The following is a 25,732-nucleotide window of genomic DNA, read 5'->3' on the forward strand; positions in this document are numbered from 1 at the left end:
TTCAGGAAATCTTACATCAGTTCAGCCTAGTATCTTTCTACAAGCTCAATGCCTCTAAATCGCTAGTATTGCCCCTATGCCTCTACTGACCCATTTAAAAATGAAATTTCCCTTTATATGGACTACTAAATGCATTCTTTATTTAGATCTCCTTCTCTTCTCTACCACAAGTTCCCCTAAACTCCCACCATGCTTCATTCATTTAGATTTTTCACATAGTCTCTGCCTCTCCCCTGGCTCTATTGAAAATGTTATCTCCAATTTTATCCCTATCTTTATGTCTATCATATAAGCTGGGGCTAACATGGTTTCACTATGAGGAGTTTATCCATTTAGCTTGCTCCATGTCTCCCCTTTTTAAACGCACTTTCCATCTCCCATATTTTCTATTCATGTATTTACTGTGCTTTTTTTTTTTAATTTCAATTGGTTTTTATTAAAGTATTTTCAAAATAAGTACAAAACATACTGTAAATATAGTGCAATACAGTAATAAACTAACAGACAAAACAGTATTTGTTCTTTTATATCAAGCAATTTTAGGCATTTATACATTGCATATAATGATGAGTTATTTAGCAGGGTGAAGCAAGAGTGTGTCCACTGTCTTTTATTTTTGGAGAGGGTGGAACTCCCCCCTGACACCCCATTTGGGTTCCCTCTTGATGCACCTGTGCTATTATCAGACAGTTTATATTGCTAGATGTATTGCTCATCATAAGTAAAGGTTGGGTTATTGCTTTGAGCTAGAGAATGGAAATGATAGAGCAGTTCCAATGTATATTGAACAAATAGTAAAGCAAGGAGAAAAAATATTAACCAAGTTAAACCAAAAACAGAAACGAAACATACGTATACACAGCTTATTTGTGTCATATGATTGCATATAAGTCATATATAATATACAGAGCTTTTTGTTTGATATCAGCCAGTCCACGGTTTCTATTGTTTATGTGCTGATTGATATTTCCCCTGAGATGAAGCAAACATAAATTCGTATGTGGCATGTGTATTGGTCATTAATATTATCTCTTTTAATGTGGGTGTTTCCTGATCTTTCCAATGTCTCATAATCACTGATCTATTATGACTCAATAAGATGTGGGTTGTTATTACTCTGGTATCTTTCTGAAGCTAATCTATAACTAGGGATAGAATAGGCAATTCTGGATCCCTGGAGAGGCGGATTTTAAGTATTTGTGCAATTATATCCAATACTTTAACCCAAAGCTTATGGATGCTTGAGTGTCAAATTTGGAAATTCTGTATGGGGTTATATACCAGCACAATAATATTTTTGTGTCAGTTCCCATAGATTAATGCATTTAGTAGTGGAATATGTTGTTTGGAGTGCATGTTGCCATTGTTCTGGTGTGTATAGGGTTCCTATGTCTTGTTTTCTGGCTTTGATATTGGAGAGCTTAGTGAAAGTTAATGTATTATTTAAGGTGTTGTAGAATAAGGAGATTCCTTTGATGTCAGTAAAGTGTTTAGTAAGGTATAGAATTATTCTCCAAGGTAGTTGGACGGAGAGTGGAGGATTAGTGCGAAGGAAGTGTTTAAACTGGAGGTACCTGTATTTACTGTGCTTTTTAATTGTAATCCTGCCTTACCTCTGGCACTCCTGGGCTCGGTTTATTATCGTTTTTAGCTTTTTCATGCCCTTTCCGCCAGTATATTTTTTAAATCATAGGTATGCTTATAATCTATTTTTAAAATAAATACATGCCCATTTTTTATATATATTTTCCAATAAATTCTATTATTGTCTTCCATTTTCACCTAATTACGATCTCTGGTCTCCAAGTGTCCAGTAGTTAAGGGAACCCGGGACTACAATAAAATGGCTTCTATAATGCTATCTATATGAGAGACCATTGCAAAATGGCCGCCACAATACATTTCAATAGTGGGCTACAAGAAAATGGCTACCATAAAGCATTTCATTATACTATTTAAGGACACTTAACTTTACCTATTGCTATACCCTGATGAAGTCACGTGGGCGTGATGATACGCATCCGGTTTGATCTATAGGCAAAACCGCAGGAATATGAACTTGCCGGTCGTGGATTGTTTGTATGTGAGCATTTTTGAAAAAGTGAGTGTACCAGCTCTACATTTTACTTTAATAAATCATTTGTCAAAACTGTATTACACCATCTGGGATCTTTATTCCATTCTAATCACTGGCACTGAGCTAACACCACAGAGGGGCCTGTAACCAACAAAGGGAACTACTACCAGACCCATTGGAGAGGGACCCCATAGAGGACCCTCAGAGGCTATCTGGAGTATCAGACTTAGTTATATGCTGTTACCTTACAGCTGTCGTGTGAGAGGCTATTGCACACTGAGGTGTCATCACATTGGAGTGGCTAGATATCAGATGTCTTGGTGAAGGAAATCATCAATTATCGATCCACCTTATACTGTCTGATGGACTCTTATTTCTTGTTTGTTATTTGTACTTGGGTTGGCACATTGGAAATTTATGCATTATCACTTTGATTGTTATTTGTGCTCAGTCTGTTACACGTGATATTCTCTCATTGCACTTTTTACCTTTATTGCATCTTTATTGCACTTCTTCAATTGCTTTTTTGCACACCACATTCATCCATTCATTATATTTATCTCATTTATTTATTGTGACTTTTTTATATATTCATGTCATTTGCACTTGCACTTTAAATTGAAGGGATTTTGTCACTTAGTTTATTTATCAGTCATCCTACAGCGCAGCACCACTGTTTTCACATTTATTTATGTGCCATGGATCAGCCGAATGGTATCTGCTGCAGTAGGCTGTCTCTGTTAATTAGGGATGAGACGAACACACCCCCCCCCCCCCGGTTCGGTTCACAGTAGAACATTCAAACAGGCAAAAAATTAGTTCGAACACTGTTAAAGTCTATGGGACATGAGCATGAAAAATCAAAAGTGCTAATTTTAAAGGCTTATATGCAAGTTATTGTCTTAAAAAGTGTTTGGGGACCTTGGTCCTGCCCCAGGGGACATGTATCAATGTAAAAAAAAGTTTTAAAAACTGAAATTTTTTTTCGTGAGCAGTCATTTTAATAATGCTTAAAGTGAAACACTAAAAGTGTAATATTCCTTTAAATTTCGTACCTTGGGGGTGTCTATAGTACGCTTATAAAGTGGCGCATGTTTCCTGTGTTTGGAACAGTTCAAGGGCAAAATGACATTTCTAAAGGAAAAAAAGTCATTTAAAAGTACTCTCGGCTATAATGAATTGTCGTTCCTGGCAATACACATAAAAGTTCATTGATAAAAACAGCATGGGATTCCACAACAGGGGAACCCCAAACCAAAATGTAAAAAAATGCATGGGGCCCCCCAAATTCCATACCAGGCCCTTCAGGTCTGGTATGGATATTAAGGGGAACCCAACGCCCAAATAAAAAAATGGTGTGGTGGTCCCGCTCAAAATCTATACCAGACCCTTCAGGTCTGTTATGGCTTTTAAGTGGAACCTCACGTCAAAATTAAAAAAAATGGTATGGGGTCCCCCCAAAAATCCATACCAGACACTTATCTGAGCACACAACCTGGCAGGCCACAGGAAAAGAGGGGGGATGAGAAAGCGGTCCCCCTCCTAAACCGTACCAGGCCACATGCCCCCAACATTGGGAGGGTGCTTTGGGGTAGCCTCCCAAAGCACCTTGTCCCCATGTTAAGGGGGAGAAGGGCCTCATCCCCACAACCCTTTTTCGGTGGTTGTGGGGGTCTGTGGGTGGTGGGCTTATCAGAACATGGAAGCCCCCTTTAACAAGGGAACCCCAGATCCCGGCCCCCCTGAGTGAAATGGTAACTGGGTACAAATGTACCCCTACCATTTCACAAAAAGAGTGTGCAAATGGTAAAAAAAGACAATACATGCCTTGGGACAAGTCCTTTATTAAAAAAATAAAACTGTCCCACAAAGTCTTCTTCTCTCGCTCTGACGGACCGAAAAAAAAAAAGCTGCACGCCGCCTATGATCTGCCTCCATGGAAAGCGCCCGCCTCTCAGGTGACAGCTTTTATAACTGAGGGCAGGGCTACGCGATGATGTTGACAGGTGACCCCACCCCCTCTGATGCACAGGGACATCCCTACTCGAACTCGACTCGAACATCGGGCTCATCCCTAATGTTAATCACCTAGTTCTAGCTGACAGCATGAGAGTATTACATTTTGTCTAGGGCCCCATTCTCCCTTAATTCCTCATACATTTATGTAGCAGGGAGACACTCATCCCTTTCTGATCCTAGTTTACAGAATAGCAGTGGGGACTGTGAGCATTTTTTTTTTATACCCAACCACTGAAGGTATTTTACTATTAAAGCCTCAGTAACTCCTTTACCATAACACTCACATACCCAGATGAGCCATGGTTGCAACTACATAGTAACATGATTTGCATTCATGCTAAGTGAAGGACATCAAATGAGATTCACCCTTCTAATTTGTTCCTTTACATAACTATGAAAATTCTAATTTGAATTTAGAAAATTCTAAATTTAAATATGAAGATGTGAATCTTTTATTTCTTTCGCATGGCTTTAAGATCCTTAAGAGTTTAGGTTGTAGGCTTGAGGGTCTGCTGGTCCTTGTTAGATCTGTTTGGTGGAAAATTGATTTTTCTTATGACACTGTAGAACCAGTTGAAATTAGGCATTAGCAGAATTGTTTATATATATACAGTATATAGTAATGGAACATTGATTTATAAAATAAAATAAAAAAGTGCTAAAACAGGCATAATGTGCATAATATAATGGACCAGGAAAGAAGTTTTCCGCAAGCAGATAAGTAAAGTATGGTTCATGCTTGGTAGCTAAAAGTTTACACATCATTACCCATCAAATGAACACATGTAAACACATGTATGTTATAGAAACAATAAAATAACATTAACCCAAACAATGACTGTAAATGTAGTTAACCAAAAACAGGAATTTAAAAAAAATATATTATATTTCTACTCTATTTATGCACCACACAGACTAATGCTTAAAACATTAGTTTTTATTCTCTTTCAAGCATTTGTTACATACAGAACATCAACATGGTGTTAATAAATAACAGAGATGTAAATGAGACAGACTAACACAGAGCTTACAAGGTTTACAAGGTTTTATTTCACAGGAAAAATTTCTGAAAGAGAAATATATTTGTAAATTAGAAAGGAAAATAAATCCTGTCATTAATAATGCTTAGAGATTTTAGCCCAGGAAATACCCTATGATTCTGGAGAGATTTAGCACACAACTCTTAACCCTAATTCTGTGTATAGATGGCTACAGCATTTTGGATCTCAAACCTATTATTCAACCTAGCTGCTAACATTTATTGACTAATCTAATTGCCCATATAGTATTAGTTATTAATCGTAATTGACAGAAAACTGGCGCATTGCTTGAATTTTCCACTAGAGCAATAGTACCTTGAAATACTACTTTAATATCAAACCACCCACATAACTTCCACATTAACTTTATATAAAGAAGCTGATCTATAAGGGGAATATGGAAGAGATGAGCTGTTTCCAATAGTGCCTTATGATTTTAGAAAACGTCTGGAATATAATTTAGTGATATGGGTAAGCTGTCTGATTTCCTTACTCCAGATTTTACATGTTCCTTGGATAGATGCTGATAAAGCACTGTTCAAATCCATATTAGTTTGTGTTAATGTGAGCAGAGCTGGTCAGATACATATGCATCCTCCTATGTATGCTTTGGGATAGCACAAAGTATGAGCTGCTGAAAGTAGAGGGTGAGACTGTACTGACTTCAATAAATCAGCACCAAATGTGTTTTTAAGCAGGCAAGAGCGCTGTCCCTAAAATTAAATAAATCAAACACAAGCAGCATAACTGCCCTATATCTTCCTTCATGTATGCTATATTAACTTACCAACACATGCATTATTTAACATACTACTGTATATGCCTCATAAGTGTACCTGTACTTGCAAACTGCAACCACGCACACATGTTTTTGAATAACACAAGCATAGCCTGTTTTTTTTGTTACAGTATGATCCACTTCCACATCCATGGGACATACATTATTCTCTATGTATGCTATATGTTTAGTCTGATGATTATTTCCTGACTATACTGAATACCTGCATCTCACATTTTTATATAGCACACACATTGTTGTGTCTCTGGCTCATTACACAGTAAGCCCCCCTACAATTATTGTAAATGCATTTCTCATTTTTCAAGTTATTGCTATACCTCTATTTCATTTCACAATGCAGTACAATACATAGCAATGGTTGCATTCCCATCAAATTATTATATTACCGTCTCTCCTATGTAAATCAGTGTAATGCAATACCTATAAACCTTTAGATACAAGCAAGCTGGCTAATTCAGAGCAGCTAGAACAGCAATAGTAAAGTGCAAAATGGAATAACCCATAGCAAAGGCAGTTCATTCCTTTAAAAGAATGGACTATGGTAATCTGAAAGCTGATTGGTTGCTATAGGTTACTGCATTTGTACATCATCATTGCTGCTTATAGCAAGAAACTACAAAAGGAAAGATGGGTCATTTTTGTGGGCTTACCATTCACGCAGCTCATAAGGGCCATACAACACCAAAATTACTAGTACTGTAGCCGCAAATTTGAGTAGATATGGTGACTGGCCTGGATGCAAACTTTCTGTGTCCAGAGCTACTCACCTGCCCCTCATCACATCTAACCCCTCTAATTTTTCACAGTGCATTACCCTAATAGAGATGGTAAATGAGGCCAACACATTTTTTTCCAGCAGTTAGCACCCAAAAAGGGAGATTACTCAATTCTCTGCAATTATTGTTTCTGAATTCATTCAAGTAAATACTACAACAGTTTGATTTGTGGTGTTTCTTTAGTATAGCTTATTAACTCACAATAGTGTATCACTGACCAGCCAACAGTGATTTAAAGAAGGATTTGCAGCAATGTAAAATGAAAAGTGAGAAAAACCTGAACAATCCTACTGCAAAATGTTGTCATAGTCTTTAGAGTGGATTCATAGTGACATACTGTAACTTTACACAATCTTTTTTTTAACAAATTAAAAGTTTAATTAACTCCCAACAGTTTAATATCCACCCAATGAATTTGAGTGACAGCATAGAACATATGAAAAGAAGAAACGTTGGCCTATGTGGTTTGGCTCTAATTTTGACAGAGCTAATTATAGCTGTGCTGGAATTGTTTGTAAAGCCCCCATTTAGTTAGCTAGTGTAGTGAAAAATGTATGATGCACATAGTGTCATGGCAATCAATGACATTTCTGTTTACTGCAGTCTACCATTTAGTTAAGTATGTCTAATCTGTTGCTGTTTGATATTACACTTTCACATTACCATCATTTTTCTACTGCCTCTTTGGATGATGACAACAAGGTTCACTACTATAAATGTGTCTGGCTCTTTGCTATAAAACCGCTTAACTGGCTTAAATCAAAGCAATACAAAGTCCAGGGCTGCACACTGTGTGTATCAACCTCATCTCAAAGTGAAAGTAAAAGCTTCAGATACAGCAGTCTCCAACCATTGGCCATGCCCCCTGATGTGTTTTACCCTAAATGGGCTTATATTTCAATGTTTTCACTTACACTGAAAAAAATATCACCAGTTTTATGTAGTCACACACATCATTTTTGGGCATTTGTATGATGTTACTAGTGTCCTTATATCTGGTGTTAATTTTTTTGTGGTTGTTTTTTATACAGTTACACTTGTAATCTTGAGGGCTAAAATCTATGGTTGATTCTATTTTCATCTATATGCTAGAAGTAAAGGAAACAGTATTGCAAATGGTGGCATCTCCCTTTTATGTGGAGTTATGTCTTTCTTTGTTCCAATGCCAATCATTTTATCACTTCCATGTTGCTGCAAACAATTAATTTGTAGTCACAATTCTCTCACTCACTTACAGATTGAGGGAATTGTCTATAGTACTATATTGAATTGATTTCCTCTAATAGTGCTTATAAGCAAGCTATTAAACAGGAAGCATTTCTCATTTCCTATTTTCTGGTATGCATTTTGGAAAAACTGTATGTCTGACACCTTTGACATGACAAAAACTGATCATTCCAGCAGAAGTCATATGATTACATTTGGACCACATTTTCTAACAACACTAGTGAAGCCAAGGATAAGAAAACCAGCAAGGGTAGCAGCAGGAATATTTGGAAGGAGAGGTCACAGAAAATGTTTGAGGAGCAAAATTGAATTTATAAACTATATGTTCATAAAGCTCAGTTACCAGTCTTAATGGGATAAACAAATACAGAGTAATAAAATATTTTTTATACTTTTTTTCCTGGAGAAAATGCTGCTTCAGGTCACCTCCAATGTTAGGTAAATATCTGATGGTCCAGTCCATTGATCACATGATCGTGGGGGGGGGGGGGAGGTAAACCAATCTAATCTCTATGTCAGCACTGACCACAAGAAGAAGTTGTTACCTATCAGATATATGTCCAGCACTGAAAGAATACCTTTACAGAGGAAGTATGGAGGTTGTTAGCGCTGACCTATGTTTCTGTTGCCTTGATGTCAGTGCTGAATTAATGGTTTCAGCACTGTTCAAATCACTGAACCAGAACAAGTATGCAGATCAGGAATTCTAGTTTTTCTGTGACTTACCTGACGCTCTTCCATGTCAGCGAGTTAGAAAGTATTGGATCAACATGGGAGCAACTCTACTCCCATGTTACTGAGTAGGAAGTCAGAATTGGCAGCCTTCATATTCCTCTCAGTATAGAGTTCCTGGAAACCACCATGCAGCAGAATTTTCTCCAGGAATGGCGAGTATCATTTATCTATTTTTGCAATGCTAACCCAAGTCTTTTTTATTATTTCCCTCCCTTGCCCCTCTATAGCACGTTCCTTGTTTCGTTTTTTTACTTACCTTGCAGCAGTCCACATCTGCATAGGTGTAACCTTCAGAGGTATTGAGGGGTAGAGGAAAGTCACCCAGCATACAGGTAACTGTCTGGAGTGACCAATCAACTCATCTAAAATATGTGCCTCACCACAGTTAAAAGGCAGAATTTCCAAATAAATTTGAGACAAAGAAGGCAGATGCATCTTAAACAGAAAAGCCCCTGAGCAAATCTTAGACTTTCCTCCTTAAATACCTCCTCAAATAATAACTATAATAGTATAGTTAAATTAATTGGGTTGATCTTCTAAATGCAAACAGGCTGCTTAATTAGCAAAGTGAATTTTCACTTTGCAGTGGAATTTTCCCTTAGCTTAGTGAAGGAGCAGAAGTTCTGCTGACTTTCATCATGCTATCAAAATACTGTTTTTACCTTTTAAATAAGTGATATTCTTGGCAAAGTGAACTTTCAATACATTCATCAAGCTAAATAAAAATTCACTTGCAGAGTGTAAATTCTCTTTGCAAAGGGAACATGCTTTATTGCTTTAGTAAATCAATCCCAATGTATTTAAGTTGATCAATAGGGACAAGCCTGTGATTGTTTACTAGGTTTTGCTACACCTAAATGCCTTGTATTCAATATGGAAACTATGGGGTTAATTTACCAAAATCTGAGAGTCCAAATCTGGTGTAGCTGTGCATGGTAGCTGACCAGTTTCTTACTTCAGTTTCTTCGATTAAGCTTTGAAAAAAAAAAAACTGGAAGCTGACTTAGAGCTATACCAGATTTTGCACTCTCCGGCGCTTTTTTTGTTTTTTAACTGATGGTGGATTGATGTTATATTTACCATAAAATTATATTATCTCTTTATCTCAGCTTGCCCCTTTGGTATTATTCTTATGTTTATTCTCCCCACCACCATTATCACAAAGACTATACTGTGTTGTACAAGTAACTGATACAACAGAAACAATGTAAAATGCCCAAAAAAAAACCTATCAAAATCTGTTAGTAGCCGGGCTATAGAATTTTGAAATAAATTCAAATGTAAAATTTAGAGCCATAAGAAATATAAAGATACTAAAGTGTAAAATAAGTATATACCCACAAGATATTTCACTACACATATTCATAGATTGATGCTTTTTGCTATTACTTGTAGTAGTATGAAACAATCACCTTGCAACATCCTTAAATTAGAAGTAATACAAATGAAAATACCAATTTACCGAAAAATGTGTAATTATGTTTTTTTATACCTGAAATCAGTCCCTGAAAAATTAATTTAAAAGAGAAATGTCTAAAATCTACGTGATGTTATGCCAGTAGCACATTCCACTACTATATTTTTAAAAACTTAGTGGAACAAAGTAAATAATGACATAATTTATGATTTCAGACCTGCGATTTATGATAAACAAGTGCTTGGGTTCAAATCACAACATGTACTGGAAACACGTTATAATTTTCCTTTTTTGTTTGTTTCTTATAAAATGTTCCACCCAAGGCACAAACAAACAAGGGACAAGACTGTTTCTAAAAAATTCAGACATACTTGACTAATGAAACAGAAACATGTCCTGATAATTAACTAAAATCATTATTTCTGTTCCTGGAAAAACATATTTTGTATTTTTGTGTTTTTAGACATCATTTTATGAAAACTATACAAAGTTATATAATTGTACAATTTGTGTGTAGAGCTAATTAGTAAACAGTTAAGTGCAACTCACTATAATATGAAAAAAAATAAAAACCTTCTGGGATCTGCAAAATTATTTTAAAATATGTAAATTTGCAAATGCTTGCCAACCTAAAAGAAACAAATATTCCCATTGAAAAAAAAGAAAGAAACAATGAAAACGTTAAGCTGCAAATCCTACGCTTCCTCAACCCAAACAATTGTGTTGCCTTTTTCAACTTCGGTGATCTCACAGTTTAATTTGTTGAGTCTTCCATCTAGAATAAACAAAGAATTCTTAGAGGGTGTCATTAAGTATTGTCCAAAGAGGCCACTCTCTATGATAATTCGATTTTTGGAGCTCCATGGCCATTCTTCTAGCTTGACTGGTTCTTTAAGGCTCTTTATCATTTTCACCTTACCAGATGAGAGTTCTACAAAGAGTACATCAGTTTGTGTGCTTGAACTTGCATAGACATTGTATTGATGAGCTTCTATGAATGAAGATTGAAAGGCCACATCAGATATATGCAGATTAGTATGAATGTCAAATAAATCCCTAATTTCTCCTTGGACTGTTATTAATTGTACTCTCATTACTCCTTTAATGTCATCAATGCTGACAAGGTAGTGTCCATCTGGGGAGATATATGGGAGACCAGTTACATCCTTGTTATAGCCAATGACAGCATCAGTTACACTATCCACTACTACTTGTGGAAGGATAGCTCCTGTTGTATCAGGTTTGCAGTGAATAAAATAATATCCCCCAAGATGGGTGTAAGCCAAAGACTGAGGGATGCAATTATAATCTTTTAAACTGACTGTCTTGATGTAGGACATAGTTTCCAAATCAATCTTCAGAAGTGCTGCTTCTTCTTTGTGAAGGATGAATCCAAACCTGAAAGAAGACAGAAAGTGGTTTGGAGAGCAATATATTTATTTAAATAATCCACATTATGACAAATGTAGCAACATTATGCAAATGTTAGATATATAATAATATTAGATATATAATTTATCATGAAGAAAGCATTGGTTTGCTCATGCAGACTTTCCTGTTCTGGACTTGAAATTTATACTGTACTTTTGAATCGTAATGATGACCTTACAGTATGTCTTGTAATGGCAGTGTTGTATTCTGTGACCAATTAAACTGCCTTAGACTTAGATTTCCACTGACTTTAGTTATTATTAAATCTGTCAGGAACACATTCTTTTCTATGGATGTGGCTCTGTCTGATATTTAATAGCACATGCTACAGAGTTTACAAAGGATAGTAAGTTGTCAGCTAAATGAATACCTAAAGACTTAATGTCTTTGTTCACTGCTAGATAATCGTGGGTTACAAGTAATGGATTTGTCCCTGTTAGACTTTTCGTTGAGTTTTTAATATATGTAGCTCACTTTTTTCTTTGCTTTAAAAAGAGTCATTGTCTTTGTAGTCATATGAGTGAGGTGATAAACAATATAATGATTTAAAATATAAATGTCTTTTTTATCTCCCTTATGAGCATATTACTCATATTTCTTTAACATTAAATATGTTAAAATATTTTACACTTTTATGGGACACAGTCTGTTATATTTTAATAATATTGCACATGTATACCTGCCAAAAGTGGAAAAAAATAAGGATAAAAAAAGATGAACCAGAAATAGCATTAAGTATACCAAAAAATAAACAAGTAATTTGAATTAATTTAGCAGTATTAGAGTTTTGTACTGTGTCAGCCATCAGTTAATGCAGAAAGTGTAGAACTTAACCACTTCCCGACCAGCGCACGACGATGTACGTCGACAGAATGGCACGGGCAGGCATATTGGCGTACATGTACGTCCAATATTCGTTGCCGCCGTGCCATCGGGAGCGCGCCGCCGGCGGCGCGCTCCCGCGCTGGTCGGGACCCCCGCGATCGTCTCACGGAGCGGCCGAATGGAGGAAATGCTGTATAAACAACATTTTTCCATTCTGCCTAGCAACTAGTGACGCTGATCTCTGCTCCATGTGATTGGAGCAGAGATCAGTGTACACTAAATGAAAGCCCAACCCCCCCACAGTTAGTAACACACCCCTAGGAACACTTAACCCCTACACTGCCACCCACTGGTTAACCCTTTCACTGCCAGTGTCATTTACACAGGAATCACTGCATTTATATAGCAGTGATTACTGTATAAATGACAATGGTCCCAAAAATGTGTCAAAAATGTCCGATGGGTCCCCCACAATGTTGCAGTCACAATAAAAATCACAGATCGCCGCCATTACTAGTAAAAAAAAAAATAATAAAAAATTATTAATAAAAATGCTATAAAACTATCCCTATTTTGTAAACGCTATAACTTTTGCGCAAACCAATCAATAATAGCTCATTGCGATTTTTTTTACCAAAAATATGTAGAAGAATACGTATCGGCCTAAACTGAGGGAAAAAAATGTTTTTGTATATATTTTTGGGGCATATTTATTATTACAAAAAGTAAAAAATAATGCGTTTTTTTCAAAATTATCGCTCTATTTTTGTTTATAGCGCAAAAAATAAAAACCGCAGGGGTGATCAAATACCACCAAAAGAAAGCTCTATTTGTGGGAAAAAAAGGACGTTAATTTTGTTTGGGAGCCACGTCGCACGACCGCGCAATTGTCAGTTAAAGCGACGCAGTGCCGAATCGCAAAAAGTGGTCTGGTCTTTGACCAGCAAATTGGTCCGGTCTGAAAGTGGTTAATAATACTTTATATTAGCCCCTTAGGTCCCTTTTTTATAAAACTATATAGAGCCTGGGAAGGAATCAAAAGCCCTGAATTTATCGCATCTTTAATAACTTACGTTTGCCAATAAAGGGTAATACTTACAATGATTGTACACCCTCACCTTGAAAATATATATATAAAAAAAACATTCTAAATAAGTTTTTCCCTTTTTTATAAGTGATCACATACCCAATGTTCTCAGTTGCATAAGAGCTAAGAGAGGAGAAGCAGCAGCACACTGAACTTCTGAGTGAATGGCTGAGCAGGGGAAGGTGTGTCAGGACCAGGGATGAGCTTTATGTTTGAGTTGAACTCAAACATATAATTTTGGGTGTTTGCGGCAAATTCGAAAGCCGCGGGACACCCTTTAAAAGTCTATGGGAGAAATGAAAAGTGCTATTTTTAAAGGCTTATATCCATGGTATTGCCATAAAAAGTGTTTGGGGACCTGGGTCCTGTCCCGGGGGACATGTATAAATGCAAAAAAAAGGTTTTAAAATTGCCATTTTTTCGGGGGCAGTGATTTTAATTATGCTTAAGGTGAAACATTGAAAGTGTAATATTCCTTTAAATTTTGTACCTGGGGGGGTCTATAGTATGCCTGTAAAGGGGTACATTTTTCACGTGTTTAGTACAGTCTGACAGCAAAATGACATTTCTAAAGGAAAAAAAGTAATTTAAAACTACTCGCGGCTATAATGAATTGTCGGACTGCAATACACATAAAAGTTAATTTATAAAAACGGCATGGGGATTTCCCCATAGGGGAACCCCAAACCAAAATGTAAAAAAAAAAATGTGTGGGGGTCCTCCTAAATTTCATGCCAGGCCCTTCAAATCTGGTATGGATATTAAGGGAAACCCCATGCGGGGGGGGGGGGGGGGCGTGGCTACCGCGCTGCTGGATGGACGTCTGCTAGCACAGCTCCGCTCCAGCAACGGGAACCGAACGACATACAGACAGCACTGCTGACCTGTCGACACCTTACCGATCATCTGAAAGCCCGGGCACCTGGGTGGAATGTCCAGAAAGCGGAGAGGAGCGGTGGCTCCGAAGAAACTGGACGATTTCTTCCGTCGGGAAGGCCGCGACCCGCGACAAAATGGCGCCGGCCCGTGCTCACGCGCGGCCTCCTCCTCAGACGGCTCTGCAGCAACCAGCCCGGAGAATGGAGAGACAGACTACCGCCGCTCCCCGGAGGTCTCCACGCCGCTGTCTCGCAGCCTGGCCAAATCCAAGCCAAGAATGGCTTCGGACACCACACAGGTGAGCAAGGGCCGGGATCCATTAGAGGACACGAGGGAGCTCATTGACCCCTTTACTGCCTTCCCCACCATGGACGGGCCTATATCTGACACAACCCTGAAAGAGATGCTTCTCTCACTCCGCACCTCCATGCACAATGATATGCTTCATTGCCTTAATAACTTTAAAACTGAGGTAGGAGAACTGGGCTCGAGAGTTGATCATATCGAATCTAAAATGGGAGACTTTGCCACCTCACACAATGCCCTGATTGACACTCACAGCGACCAAGCCGAAGAAGTCGCATGGCTCAAAACTAAAGTCGCAGACTTAGAAGACAGGTCACGCAGAAATAATATTAAGGTGCTGGGGGTACCGGAGGATGTCCTCCCTGCACAACTTCTGCAGTATGCCCAGGACCTCATGAAGGCATTCCTCCCCTCCCTGCCCCAAACAGAGTTGCAAATAGACCGTATACACCGGTTGCCCAAACCTGCTTTTCTCCCTGATAATATACCTTGTGATGTCTTAATGAGAGTTCACTTTTTTCAAACCAAGGAGCAACTCATGTCTGCTTTCCACAAACAACAGAACCCGCCTGCAGAATATGCTCGCATCCAATTGTTTGCCGACCTCTCACAGTTTACTATACAGAAGCGCAAATCCCTTCTGTCTGTAACTAAGGCCCTGCGTAACCACAATATTCCATACAGGTGGGGTTACCCAGTTAAACTAACGGTCACCCACGAGGGCAAAGCTACTGTGGTCACCTCCATTGATGAGGGCCTCGCATTGTTGCGGTCATTGGACATTCTCCCTGCCCCGTCTTCAGATGGCGCTTCCCCCTCCTCCAACGACCATTTACAGATGGACTGGCAAAAGGTGGTGCGCAAGAAGAAAAACAAATGATGTCAGCCTTGGATACACATCCGTGGATGTGTTTATATTCTTTCTCAACAATAATGTTCCTGTTGCACTGAGACCCTCAACTCAGTGTGTCTATTCTCCCCCCCTTGAATATGGGCAGCTGTTATGCCTCTACGTGCAGGTTTGCACCTACTTTTTTACAGAACTTTGTTTGTTTGTTTTTATTTTTATTTTTTTTCTCTTCCCCCCCCCTTTAATCCCTTCCTAGAAGGTCTGGTCGGTCTATCTGTCTTTCCATTCATCACTCTGACAGCAAGTCTCCTTGAAGTAACAGAGGACGACTTTTGGGACACTCTGGAAACATGCCTGAGGTACCCTCATTATCTTTTTTTTTCATCTTTGATGACTAATAATGGCTAATATAGTTTCGTTTAATGTCAATGGTCTCAACCACCCTGCCAAGAGGTCTTCTCTTTGGAAAGAAGCTGTTAAATTAAATGCCGATGTTCTCTGCATCCAGGAGACCCATTTTGCTGCCGACTGTATACCCCAATTTCGCCATAAAAACTTTCCGCACATTTTCATGGCATCTTGCGCCAAGAAGCAAAAAGGAGTCCTAATCGCTATCAAGGATTCAGTGGCATTCACCATGAAGGACCTTCTAGCTGACCCGGAGGGTCATTATCTTATCCTGATCTGTGAACTCAACAACAAACCCTACACTGTGGTAAACCTGTACGCACCCAACTCTCACCAACTACGTTTTCTGAAACGCCTTCACAAGAAAATTTCTGCCAGCAAAAGGGGGTCGGTAGTGATATGTGGAGATCATAACCTGACGCCAGATCACAAAATGGACACTACCTCCACAGCTAGACGACAACCACCTTCACTTCAACCTCTCCTGCATGCGGAGGACTTGTTTGATGTCTGGAGATGTCAGCACGCAAACAAGCGTGATTATTCCTATCACTCTTTAAGGCATAATTCATACTCTAGAATTAATTTAATTTTAGTTGATAAACATCTTTTGCAGGCGGTGTCCTCCTCCACCATACATGACATCACACGGTGTGATCATGCTCCTGTTTCTGTCATGGTGGTGGAGGGGCACACTCCAGGCCCTGCGTAACTCTGCGAGTGTAGCTGCTAACCTTTCTGAATTTTTCTCCTTAAATGACCAGTCGGTTTCAGATCCAATGTTGCTATGGTGTGCGCACAAGGCATATATAAGAGGTGTAATGTTACAAATCTGTGCAAGAGAAAAGAGGCAGAGGACACAAAAACTTGACCAAATTCTCAATAAGATTAGATCGTTAGAATCACTTAATAAGACATGTGCGACTTTGCAACTTGCACAAAGTCTTGCCCAATATCGCTCTGATCTCAGGCTTCTTTTGATAGAACAATATGACAAACATGTCAGATATTTCAAACTGTCCCACTATACCTCTGGGAATCGGGCAGGCAAGTTTCTTGCTCAAAGGCTTAGAGCAGCAAGAATTAAATCAAAAATTTCGTACCTTATACATCCTCCAACTAAACGGAGGATCTATAACCCCAAGGAAATAGCAAACTCCTTTGCTGAGTACTATGCCTCACTCTATAATCTAAAAAACGACTCCAACACCCCTCAACCGAATGAACATACTATAAAGGAGTTCTTAGCGAAAATTAATTTGCCCTCCCTTACCCCTGATCAACTTAACTCCTTGAACTCCCCTATTACGGAGCCTGAGATTAGGAAAATTATTAGAACCCTCCCTCTGGGGAAGTCTCCAGGCCCAGATGGGCTCCCCAATGACTATTATAGGTCTTTTCAAGACAATCTTATACCAACACTTATGAATGTTTATTCAACAGCAATGTCCTCTGCCTCGTTTCCTGCAGAAATGCTTAAAGCATATGTAGTTACCATTCCGAAACCAGGGAAAGAACCCACTTCACCAGCCAACTTTAGGCCGATCTCTTTGCTTAACTCTGATGTTAAGCTATATGCGAAAATCCTCGCACATAGACTACTCCTGATCCTGCCTGGACTGGTAGGTGCTGACCAGGCAGGCTTTACTCCGAGCAGGCAAGCCTCTGATGCCACGAGAAGAGTTATTAACATTATGCAATATGCTGGAGCCTGTCGGGTGCCTTCTCTGCTCCTCTCTTTGGACGCGGAGAAGGCATTCGACAGGATTCATTGGGGTTATATGAGACTCACATTACAAAAATATGGATTTACAGGCCCTATCCTATCGGCCATAATGGTCCTCTACTCGTCCCCCTGTGCGCAAGTGTATACATCTAATATGCTGTCGACCACGTTTACCATATCTAATGGTACCAGACAGGGGTGCCCCATATCCCCTACTATCTTTAACTTACTCATAGAGCCCTTAGCGGAAAGGATTAGAACTCACCCTAATATTGCTGGCTTTGACCTTCCGCATGGTTCACATGTTATCAATTTATTCGCGGACGATATCATTCTATTTCTAACCTCACCACGAACATCCCTTCCCTACGCCCATAGCACACTTACAGAATTTAGTAATATATCCTACTATAAGGTCAACTGCACGAAATCGCTTATTTTCCCATTAGGACTTCCATCCCCCCTTTGTGAATCTTTACAGAACGCTTTCCCCTACACCTGGAACACGGATAGTATAACATACCTTGGCCTAAAAATTACTGATATCAAGACGTTAGCAGACGCTAATTACGGGCCCCTCATAGACAAACTTACTAAAGAAACCAAACGCTTGGCTAATACTGAACTGACCTGGTCGGGTAGACTTGCTACATTTAAAATGCTACTTCTCCCTCAAGTGCTGTATGTCTTCCGGACCCTACCTATCCCGGTAAAATCGAAACATATCAAAGCTCTGAATTCTCTACTTAAGAATTTCATTTGGAAAAATTTGAGGCCCAGATGCGCAAAGCCTTTACTGACCAAACACAGATCGGCCGGAGGGATGGGTCTGGTCGACATACAGGACTATTATAGAGCCTCTATCCTTACTCAACTGCGGAAGTGGTTCCACCAACCGTCGGACACCCCTTGGTGCAGTGCCGAACGTGCCTTGAGCCCGACCAGGGATCTTAAACAGCTTCTGATGGTCGACGCCCTACATCCAACTCCCACACATGTTTTACCTCCCACTCTCCGTGCCTCCCTAGATGCCTGGAGGACTTTTCTAAAACTTCCTCTTCCATCCGACAGGCTGACTACCATCCCAATACCCTTATCGACCCTACAACAGGCGTTACCCAATATATCACTCACGAGCTGGCAGGAAAAAGGGCTACAACTTATCTCTGACCTATATGATGGGAACTCCTTTATCCCGTTCGACATTCTCCAACTTCGTTTTAACTTATCATCATCCGATAAATATAAATATAACCAAATCCATCACTTTTGCAGATCCATCACATCACCCACCATTCGTCTTCCAAAAGAGGCCTGGCAATTTTATAATACTACCCCTATATCTTCTAAAGGTATCTCTTTATCTTATAATCTATTCCAATGTAAAATGGACTTTGTTAAATCAACCCCCTATCTAAAATGGGAAGCCGACCTTCAGACGACCTTTACTATTCCACAGTGGACGGAAGCTTTCAAGTGGCTATACAGAGCCTCAAAATCTGTGAACCATTGGGAACTGTCACAAAAGATTGCCCTGAGGTGGTATCTTACCCCATACAGGGTTGCCCAGTTTAGTAGAGATGGCTCACCGTTATGCTGGAGGAACTGTGGGGAGGTGGGCAACTTACTCCACATGTTTTGGACATGTAAACATCTCACTAGCTACTGGAACTCCATATTCCGCTCGCTCTCCAGCATCACGGGCATTATCACTCCCCCCAGCCCGACCCTGGCCATACTAAATTTCGGAATAGACTCTTTCCCACCAGAATTTAGAGTAGTGGTTACCCACGTATTGATAATAGCCAGGTCTCTAATCACAAGACATTGGAAGAGGGACAAAGCCCCGGATGTAGCCGAGGTTTTTACTACTATGCAGACCCATTATACCTATGAGTCACTAATAGCAGCAGCGGGGGGAAACAAAAAATATTTTGATAACAAATGGAAATGTTGGACAACTTGGTATAAACGTACGAACTGATTAGTACCCCAGCCAGGTAGACTGGACCAGATCGCCTACACCCTCCCCACCCCCTCTCTGATTCCCTTCCTTTTGCCCCCTATTACAATTTCTTGCGTGCACAATATTCGGTAGAATACTTTTATAGTTAAATACTGGTATGACTGAGCTTCCGCAGCCCAGAGATGTCAGATTGTTAGCTCTACGAATGGGTTAATATATACATGATTCACATCCTGATATTCCCTTGACTGCCTATCTGTCGCAATTTGCATCTGTTGGTTTACTTACATCACTGTACCGATATCCTGTAACTGAGGTTTCTGTTTTGTTTCTTTTCCTGTTGTTTTTCTTTTTTTCTATTCTTTCCCTTTCTTGCCATTATGCCTAATGCATTGTGGAGATCGGCATCTGTCAGCTGCAGGGAAATGTATTTTTTTTTTCGCTCTATGTATCCTGTATTTCTGTATGCAAAAATTTTTAATAAAGATTATTTACAAAAAAAAGGGAAACCCCATGCTAAAATAAAAAATGGCATGAGGGCCCCCCTCAAAATCCATACCAGATCCTTCTGGTCTGATATGGATTTTAAGAGGAACCCCGCACCAATTTTTTTTTCTTTAAACGGTGTGGGTCCCCCCAAAAATCAATACCAGACCCTGAGCACGCAACCTGGCAGGCCACAGGAAAAGAAGGGGGACAAGAGAGTGGCCCCTGAAGCGTACCAGGTCACATGCCCTCAACATTGGGAGGGTGCCTTGAGGTAGCGCCTCAAAGCACCTTGTCCCCATGTTGATGGGGAGAAGGACCTCATCCTCACAACCCTTGCCTGGTGGTTGTGGGTGGTCTGCTGTCTGGGGGGTAACCAGATCCCAGCCCCTCCCTGTGTGAATTGGTAATGGGGTACAAATGTACCCCTACCATTTAAAAAAGTGACAGAAAAGTTAAAAAAGACAAAAGACAGTTTTTGACAAGTCCTTTATTAAATTCTTCTTCTTTGCGCTTCTTCTTTCATCTTCTTTATTCTGGTCTTCCTTCGGTGTTGTTCTTCTTCTCCATCTTCTTATTCTCCATCTTCTTCTTTATCTTCTTCTTCATCTTCTTCTTCCTCCGCTCTTCTCGTTCTGCATCTTGCTCTGACTTCTTCTCCACGCCATCAGCATGATCCGCCTTTGTGGGAGTCTTCAGCAGTGTGACGCTCCACATCTTCTGACAGTTCTTAACTAAGGGGCGGGCACATGGTGACCCCGCCCTACTCTGATGCACGGGGACTTCCCTATGGCTTTCCCCGTGATGTCAGAGGTGCTTTGGGGGCTATCTCAAAGCACCCTCCCAATGTTGAGGGCATGTGGCCTGGTGCGGTTCAGGGGGGCGCTCTCTCATCCCCCCTCTTTTCCTGCGGCCTTCCAGGTTGCGTGCTTGGATAAGGGTCTGGTATGGATTTTTAGGGGGAAACCACGCCATTTTTTAAAAAAAATTGGTGCGGGGTTCCCCTTAAAATCCATACCAGACTTGAGGGGCCTGGTATGGAATTTGGGGGATCCCCACACATTTTTTTTTAAGTTTTGGTTCAGGGTTCCCCTGTGGGGAAATCCCCATGCTGTTTTTTATCAATGAACTTTTAAGTGTATTGCGGACCGACAATTCATTATAGCCGCGAGTAGTTTTAAATTACTTTTTTTTCCCTTTAGAAATGTCATTTTGCTGTCAGACTGTTCTAAACATGGTAAACATGCACCCCTTTACAGGCATACTATAGACACTCCCCCAGGTACAAAATTTAAAGGAATATTACACTTTTATTGTTTCACTTTAAGCATTATTAATCGCTTCCCGACCAGCGCACAACGATGTACGTCTGCAAAATGGCATGGACAGCACATGGGCATACAGGTATGTCCCTTTGAATTTGCCGCCATGCCGGTGGCGCATGCACAAGTGCCCCCTGTGAGTTGAACGCGGGTCCTGCGGACTCGATCACCGCGAGGATACCCGCAATTGTCTCAGAGGGAGGAAGAATGGGGAGATGCCGAGGTAAACAGCATCTCCCCCTTCTGCCTAGCAACAAGTGACATTGATCTCTGCTCCCTGTGATTGGAACAGAGATCAGTGATCTGTAAAACACAGCTACGCCCCCCACAGTTAGAAACACGCTCCCAGGACACACTTAACCCCTACACTGCCACCTAGTTGTTAACCCCTTCACTACCAGTGTCATTTACACAGGAATCAGTGCATTTGTATAACACTGATTGCTGTATAAATGACAATGGTCCCAAAAATGTGTCAAAAATGTCCGATGTGTCCGCCATAATGTCGCAGTCACAATAAAAATCGCTGATCGCCGCCATTACTAGTAAAAAAAAAAATTTATAAAAATGTCATAAATCTATCCCCTATTTTGTAAACACTATAACTTTTGCACCAACCAATCAATAAATGCTTATTGAGATTTTTTTACCAAAAATATGTAAAAGAATATGTATCGGGCTAAACTGAGGAAACATTTTTTGGGGATATTTATTATAGCAAAAAGTAAAAAATAATGTGTTTTTTTCAAATTTGTCCCTCTTTTTTTGTTTATAGCGCAAAAAAATAAAAACCGCAGGGGTGATCAAATATCACCAGCAGAAAGCTTTATTTGTGGGGGAAAAAGGACATGCATTTTATTTGGATACCATTCATATAAGCCTTTAAAATGAGCACTTTTGATTATTCATGTTCGTGTCCCATAGACTTTAACGGTGTTCGGGTGTTCAAACTAACTAATTTTTTTGCCTGTTCGCATGTTCTGGTGTGAACCAAACCAGGAGGGTGTTCAGCTCATCCCTAGTCAGGACAAGTCTGATCATTGGAGAAGCGCAAGCTGAGTTCTCAGCACAGCTAGATAACTAACCAATGTGTGTTCTATTCATTAGTGTGGTCAGTTTTTATCAGGAAAGCAAGCGGGCTAGCACGTCACCAGGGCTTTCACACAAAGAAAACAGTTCAAAGAGAACAGGATACTCTTTCATACAAGTAAATGGTACAGCAGGCACATATCAGGAATATGAAATGTTGGGTTTACGTATTCTTTAATTCATGACTTTGAGTCCATTAAAAACATAAAATGGGTTTGTAAGACTTGAGATACTAATTGAGGGTCCACTAGATGACATCTGGAAGGATTATTCAGTGTGGCAGCAGTTTCAGAGGATTTGAGTAACAAAAGTTTTTCAGTATTAAATAGAAAGAAATGATTACAGTGTGAATGCACAGGAACATGAAACTATGAGCACACTTGCTTTAAAAAATGTGTACCCAAATGAATTAAAACTCTTGCCTCTTCTGAACTGTTCAAACTAAAATATAAAATCAATTCTTAAGAATATAATGGTTAAAAACAAAATTTTAGGCTAGTTTTCTATAATTATTTAATATTTGCTAAACTGACAAATGAGACAAAAGATACAATTAAAATGCACAGAATGTTTGCATGTCACTTTATTTTTGTTTCACTTTTACAAACTATATTTAATTAATGTAATATAAATGTTATTGTAATTGCTCTGTTATGTTTTGAACCTCGGACTACGGTATATTTTTGATCAAATATATTAGAATGCTAGAATGCACTATGACTACAGCACTTAAAGCAGTAGTAAACCAAAAATGTAATCTATTGCAGCCTTCCAACTATTAGATTTGGTGGCTGCATCAGTTTTAACCTTGTGATCTGGCCAGTAACACACTTCCTGTAACTCAGGATGGAGGAGCACAGGGAACACATTTAAATACACCAACAAATTGAAGCCAAACTTCAGCTAATAGTTTATAAGTAGTTACAGCAAATGTTTTTATTTTTATTTTGGGATAAAGGTTTTACATAAATAAAAAGGGGTGATTATTGTAAAGACCCCTGCTATTGTTAAATGATTTTTCTCATCTCTGTAACGGATACATTTTTCAAGAGAGCTTCTTCTTTTGAAAAACAACAGATTTACTGGCCAGATCATTAGGTAAAACTTATGCAGGACCGGATTTTCCGGAAGACTAGGTCTGACAGGATCAGTCCATCGGACAATCCAGTCGTGTATGGGCTAATCAGACAGACCTAGAAATAGAACTTGTTTAAATAAAGCTTTTTTAGCCAGCGATTCCCTACACCATAAGAACAATCATAGCGGCTGTTCCACTGCTTGATCATTCTTATGGGAGGTGAGAGGGGACTCCCCCCTCCCGCCGCCCTCCGGTGCTTCTACCGACTCACCACTATGATCGAAGCCAAGATTTTTTATTTTTATTTATGGCTTCCCAGCCTAGAGGTGAGATGTGGGGTCTTATTGACCCCATATCTCACTGTAAAGAGGACCTGTTATGCCATATTCCTATTACAAGGAATGTTTACAATAATAGTAATAATAGGAATAAATGGGATCAAAAAAAAAATTTTTGGGGAAAAAGTTTCAAACTAAAATAAATAAAGTAAAATGAACAATAATAACATTTTTTTTTAAAGCAGCCCTGTCCCCGTGTGCTGTCATGCAGAAGTAAACACATATGTAAGTCCCGCCCACATATGAAAATGGTGTTCAAACCACACATGTGAGGTATGGGGGGGGGGGGGTATTTGTACTTTTCTGGCATGTTAGGGTCTCAAGAAATTAGCTAGGCCATCAATACTTCAGGTGTGATAAATTTTCAAATATTGGCACCATGGCTTGTGGACTCTATAACTTTCACAAAGACCAAATAATATACACCAATTTGTACTTATTTTTTACCAAAGATATGTAGCAGTATAAATTTTGGCCAACATTTATGAAGAAAAATGACTCATTTGCTCAATTTTATAGCAGAAACTAAGACAATTTCATTTTTTTACAGAATTGTCAGTCTTTTTTCTTTTATAGCGCAAAAAAATAAAAAATCCAATGGTGATTAAATACCACCGAAAGAACGCTCTATTTGTGTGAAAAAAAAGGATAAAAATTTCATATGGGTACAGTGTGGTATGACTGAGTAATTGTCATGCAAAATGTGAGAGCACTGAAAGCTGAAAATTGGTCTGGTTAGGAAGGGGGTTTAAGTGCCCAGTGGTCAAGTGGTTAAAGGGCACTATAAAAAGCACTGAAGAAAACAGATTGCTAAACAATCTTTCAATCATAACCAAGGAACTCTGTGACAGCTGCTGTAAAGCATCTCTTAAAATCAAAATGGCTTCAGCCTAAAGTGAGATCCGCTTCCTCATTTAATTGACTTTTAGCGAAGGAACCTGTTGGAAATGTTTTGGATACACAGTGCCTGCTTGCAATCAGCCAACAGAGGAATTCATCCATGAGCGCTGTTTAGCATGGATGGAGAAACCTCATAGGTGTTAGATGTGCATGGCCAGCTTAAGTTTCCTAGAAAAAGATAAGTGCCCTAATAGTAAAAGTCAGCAGCTACAGTATTTGTAGCTGCTGACTTTTCATTTTTTGGTGGGAGGCTGGGCTTTATTGCTAGTGATAAAAATGTGTTGTGTATAGGAAAATGTATAAGAGTGTGTTTTATATTTTCTGTATATATCATGGTCAAGGAAAAAAGCTAAAAATGCTTATTTTTTGTCAGGGTAATATCAAATATTACATCTAATTAATTTATACTATATTAAGCCAACAGGTGGAGCATTAAGTTTAATATTACATGCTCCCCTGTTACTCTCTGCCACCTGTTGTTAAAACTCATTTGATTAAAGAGCCTAACAACTGAAGGTTACATTTACACACAACTTAATAAGTCAGAGGAGAGACTTATCTGTTATCAAACACTTCCATCCATGTTTTCAGCCACACAAAGCATGCTATGGTAAACCATTTATCATGTATAAAACAGTATGTTTTTAAAATATAATTTTCAAATTAAAAAACTTAAAAAACAAAATTACTCAAAGCTATTATAAGTGTCTTTTTAACAAAAAAAAGTCAGGCATGTTTGTAAATTTGAAAATGATAAATCTATGAGTTATAATACATTTTGTATTTTCTGCTGAATAGTATAATATTCACAGAACCTAAACTATGAAATGTTTCAACAAAATCCCCAAATAATAAAAATAACAGTAATACTATTTTTTTGTGTGACGTTTTATGTAGACGTTATATGATATTTTATAAAGGTCATTTACTCTTGTTTGCCCTTTGCATGCG

The 25,732-nt window shown here is 39.0% G+C and overlaps 1 protein-coding gene across 4 annotated transcripts in view; it reads right to left on the bottom strand.

The window, feature by feature from the left end:
* Window positions 1–5,018: 5,018 nt before the first annotated feature.
* FSTL5 (follistatin like 5) overlaps window positions 5,019–25,732 on the bottom strand; it is an 808,279-nt gene continuing 787,565 nt past the window's right edge. For all 4 annotated transcript variants that reach the window (XM_077477144.1, XM_077477141.1, XM_077477142.1 and 1 more), the window contains one exon: window positions 5,019–11,488. In XM_077477144.1, the coding sequence (XP_077333270.1) occupies window positions 10,786–11,488 (703 nt within the window). In that variant the 3' untranslated portion in view covers window positions 5,019–10,785. The remainder of the gene's footprint in view (window positions 11,489–25,732) is intronic.

This window comes from Lithobates pipiens, unplaced genomic scaffold (genome assembly GCF_037356315.1).
Source record: "Lithobates pipiens isolate NorthernLeopardFrog02 unplaced genomic scaffold, aLitPip1_a1.2 Scaffold_13, whole genome shotgun sequence".
NCBI classification, from domain to species: domain Eukaryota; kingdom Metazoa; phylum Chordata; class Amphibia; order Anura; family Ranidae; genus Lithobates; species Lithobates pipiens.